At 36.4% G+C, this 4506-nt stretch overlaps 1 protein-coding gene across 1 annotated transcript; it reads left to right on the forward strand.

The window, feature by feature from the left end:
• The first annotated feature begins 863 nt into the window (after window positions 1-863).
• On the forward strand, window positions 864-2091 carry LOC143596984 (SKP1-like protein 1A). Its single transcript, XM_077075617.1, has 2 exons — window positions 864-1500; window positions 1595-2091. The coding sequence occupies exons 1-2, from the start codon at window positions 1186-1188 to the stop codon at window positions 1793-1795; spliced, it is 516 nt and encodes a 171-aa protein (XP_076931732.1). The 5' UTR covers window positions 864-1185; the 3' UTR covers window positions 1796-2091.
• The last annotated feature ends 2415 nt before the right edge of the window (window positions 2092-4506 follow it).

Consider the following 4506-nt stretch of genomic DNA (forward strand, 5'->3'; position numbering starts at 1 on the left):
AAACAAATCAATAATAATATAAAATCCATTCTCTTTTCCTTTTCTTTGTTTATTGCTTCCTTGATTTCTATAGAAAAACAAGAGAGAAAATTAGTACATGTTATTTAATGATATACACAATTACACATACATGAAATAAAAATATACGAATACACAATATATATATACACACATATAGATTGAGAATGAAGTTATTCAACTAATATATATTATGTTTTGAAAATCCCGCTTGAAAGTTAAAGTTATGAATGCCGGAAACCTAATAAAAACTCCTACATATTCTAAACGGGTACCCGTACCCGTAATACCTATGCATGTACCCGAAAGTACCCGTACCTATAATCAGTAAATCTAGGTACTCATACCCGTACCCAATAGACATTTACGGGTACAGGTACGGGTACTGAACAGGTACAGGTACGGTATTCGGGAAAAAATGCTTATCCCTAGTGTTATAGCACCTTAAAGCATAAGGAGTAGTACTTAATGTGGTCGCAAATGCACCGTTTTCATGTAGTGGCTCATCTTTTTCGGATGAATCAAACAATGATAAATTCATTGTTCTTAGAAAATACAAGATTTAGTAAAGTATAGGTGTAAATAATGAGATTCAAGAGTGGTAGAGGTCCGAAGAAGTTTAAAATGCTTGATTGGTTTATAATTTTATATAGAATTTATCTATTAAATAATCCTTTTTATATATGCTGGCCCACCTAATCATCTCCATCCCCCGAGTACGGAACCTCGGGGTACTATGTTGGCACGTTCCTGAATGGAAGCTCGTAAGTAGCTAGTACATCAATCCACCCATCAATTTTAACTCGAAAACCCCTAGTACATGAAGCAAAACTATAACACGCACACCAACAACATACCGCCAACTTAACATTTGAAAAGGTGCCTGTTGTCTCTATCGCGCCCCTACATGGAGACGATGTAGCAGTGGTCATTCTGGCGCGTTCATGCCGGTTTCAGGGTTCCACAACACATGTTCTAGTTCTAGTCTTACCATATAAATATGTCATAACATATTTTCGTAAATTAATATAGTAACTTATAAGACAAGCTATAAGGGGCTAAATAAGCTAACTATTTTATACCAGGAAACTCTTTATACAGTTTATGGAAATAGAATTTGAGCCCAACTCGTAACATCTTCAAGAATTTCACTATAAATACCGCACCATGCAACCGTCGTCATTCTTAATTCTTGTCATGTCATTGTCGAAGACCATCGTGCTAAGCAGTTCTGATGGTGAGACATTCGAGGTTGATGAGGCGGTGGCGATGGAGTCTCAAACGATCCAACACATGATTGAAACCGGTGGTGCTGATACCACCATCGTTCTTCCCCAAGTCGCAGGCAAGACACTATCAAAGGTTATTGAATACTGTAAGAAACATGTGGAGTCGGCACCGAATTATAACAAAGATGATCTTAAGTCGTTTGATGCTGACTTTATCAAAGTGGAACAAAGCCTTCTTTTTGATCTTGTTCGGGTCAGTCTTCAATTTTTCAATCCCAGATTATATATCAATATGTTTTATTACACGCGTTGTTAATTTAATAAAAGGTTTTATGTTTTTGTTCCAGGCTTCCGAGTATCTGAACATCAAGAGCCTACTGGATCTTGGTTGTAAAACAGTTGCTGACATGATCAAATATAAGAACCCTGAACAGATCCGCCAGACGTTCAACATCGTGAATGATTTCACTCCAGATGAGCAGGAGGAGATGGACAGGAAGAATGCAAGGGTGTCTATAATCTATCCGAATCCTAGTAGCTCTAGTTGACCTTTAAAGGATTATACTAGTATTATGTGGTTGGGTACATTTTCTGCTTTTCGATCTTATGGGTAGGCATTTTGTCCAGGGGCAAATTCAATATGGGTTCACTGAGTTTACGAGAACCCATTGGTTTTTATATTTTACGTTAAAACAATATATAAAAAGTTTTAGTATACTCATACGATTTCCATTTTTAATGACCATGTAGTTTTTATTATGTGTTGTTTTATTATGATATCGTATTATATAATATTCTCCGACAAGGCCCAACCGGTATGAAAAATTTAACGTTTGGTTGTGCAAAAATTTGAACACCCAAAAAAATTAAACTCATAAGAAATTGATCATGGATCAGTCAATGAGTTGGTCCCATGATGTTTGGAAGCTACAAATGGGTTTTGTTTGATTTTACTTTTAATCATCCCTTTAGATTATTTTTGACATAAACCGGTTGTGTTGTGATCATATATTGAAGAAACACGAATCTACTATCACGTGGTGGGTCTTAGATCCAATGAGTCTACAGGGTAGGATACGGATAACAACCAACTACGATATGAGCTCAATCTCCCAAAGTCCAATGACCGGAACCTGTAAAACAGACACCGTGAGCTCGTTACGGGAAGGACAAGAGGGGGTCTTCCCGTAACCACCCTCCGGCGTGAGAATAAGTACAGTTCTTAAAGAGAGAAAGTACTTAAGTATTGAAAATAGATCGTGGGGAGTGAATGAATATCTCATGGAGATTGAGAGGGTATTTATAGCCGAAGAGTGTGGAAATATAATTGGGCCAGCTGTCCCAATCTAGAAGATGCTCCCGTAACCGTCTGGACATGCGTCCTCACATGATAGGTTGAGCTATACGTTGTATGCGCATGGGTATAACAACCAGGAAACGTGTCTTGATATGATAGGATGCTATGTAACCCTGGCCATGTGCACGGTTATAACAACCTGGCCAGGTGTCCTTCATTCATTGGTTGATCGGTCACGTACTTTTCAAGTAATAACCTTGGTAACTCTTCTAGAAGGTAATTGGTTAGTTACAGCTGTCCTGTTGGCATTACCTCCTGGTCATTTTGATGGGCGGATGTGCCGTCATGCGGATGACGTTTGAGGATGCCTGGATGCTTCCGCGTGTGATAAGGGTGTTCTTCCTTTACAAAGTTCTGCGGGTGATCCATATGTTCCATGGGTGTCTTGTGAGGAGTGTTCCTCTGACCCGCGGGTAACACTTAAGGGTATTTGGGTCTTTTTGGTACACTACCTATATATATATATATATATATATATATTTATTTATATATTTATATATATATTTGCATTTGTTTTCGTGACTTTGTGGGTTTGAGTTCATATATGTGTAAGACAATTACAATGTCATGATTCCTCTGCGTTGTTCGGCTTTCAAAATCGGTTGATCACTTGTTTGAAACCCTAATGTCTTTCTTTTATCTGTACTACCTTGTAAGTTGGTTCTCAGGTGGTATTTAGGCCTGAACCCAATGAAAACCCCAAAGCCCGCAATATTTGAGACCGTCCCATTAGGTATGAGATGAGTTTGGGAACACTTTTAAAGCACTTCTCGGGTTTGAGATGTAAAACGGATTTGTAATATATCTAATTACCCGATAGCATAGCCCCATATACCTGGGTAACCCGACATAATATTTTGTTTTATAATGCTTGATGATGTGTATTCCAGTTATGTAATAGTTAACATATGATAATTTAACTGTTTGTTTTGTTCTTTCAAAATAAATATTGACATCCAGGGCCGGCCATATAGTGATGTCAGGTAAAGCTAGGGTTTTAGACCTTCGATAAAATAAGGCCGCGATTGAAAAGTTTTAAAAAATTTATATGTACCAAAAAAGGATATCAAAATTAGTTTAATGAGAAAATACCCGCATCTGTTGCTCTAGTGGCTGAGATACAAGGCTTCGAACATTAAAAGTTTTCTAGACCCTGGTTCGATCCTACTAGTATGCGAGTGGCTTTTAAGTTTTTTCTTTGGTCATGATTTATTCAATGTGTTTCTAATTTTTCCCTAACAACTTTTTTCCATTGTCGGGAAACATAGAAGAAAGTTTGGTGCTTTATATATTCTTTTTATTTGGATTATATACATCAAAGTCCTTTTCAAAACAAATTGGAAAAAAATTTAATGTTCATATATATTTGAAACACGACAATCGCTTAATTTATAAGTTTCGTTGAAACGAAATTGTGTTCGCAATAGAATATAATTTTTTTTATTGTAAGTTATATAGTGAGTGCAGTACCACGTTGATACTTTAATGAGCCGAACTAATACAAACTATTTTTTTATACTTACATCAATAATTTTTTTATCGAGGTGATAGTCATTATAATATATTTGTATATTTGCATTTAAAAACTTAATATCATTACTAAGTTCCTCGTGCAATGCGCGCGAAGGGAACACACTAGTAATCTATTAACTAAAAGCCTTAGCTAGGGCGGACGATACTTTACCCTACCAAAACGTTCAGTTATCCTGACTCCACCACACCCTAAATATTTATATATTAGCAATTAGTCTAGTTTTGAAATATAAAACAAGCTAAGGGCTAAACATAATTATGTTTTATATAATTAAGGGCAGTTTAATACAATTTAAGGAAATCGAATTTGGGCCCAACTCAAAACATCTTCAAAACTTTCACTATAAATACAGCACCCATCACGGCTTC

The sequence above is a fragment of the Bidens hawaiensis genome, unplaced genomic scaffold (genome assembly GCF_021521415.1).
Source record: "Bidens hawaiensis isolate Kalapana, Puna unplaced genomic scaffold, B.hawaiensis_p1.1 tig00047443_1, whole genome shotgun sequence".
Classification (NCBI taxonomy): Eukaryota; Viridiplantae; Streptophyta; class Magnoliopsida; order Asterales; family Asteraceae; genus Bidens; species Bidens hawaiensis.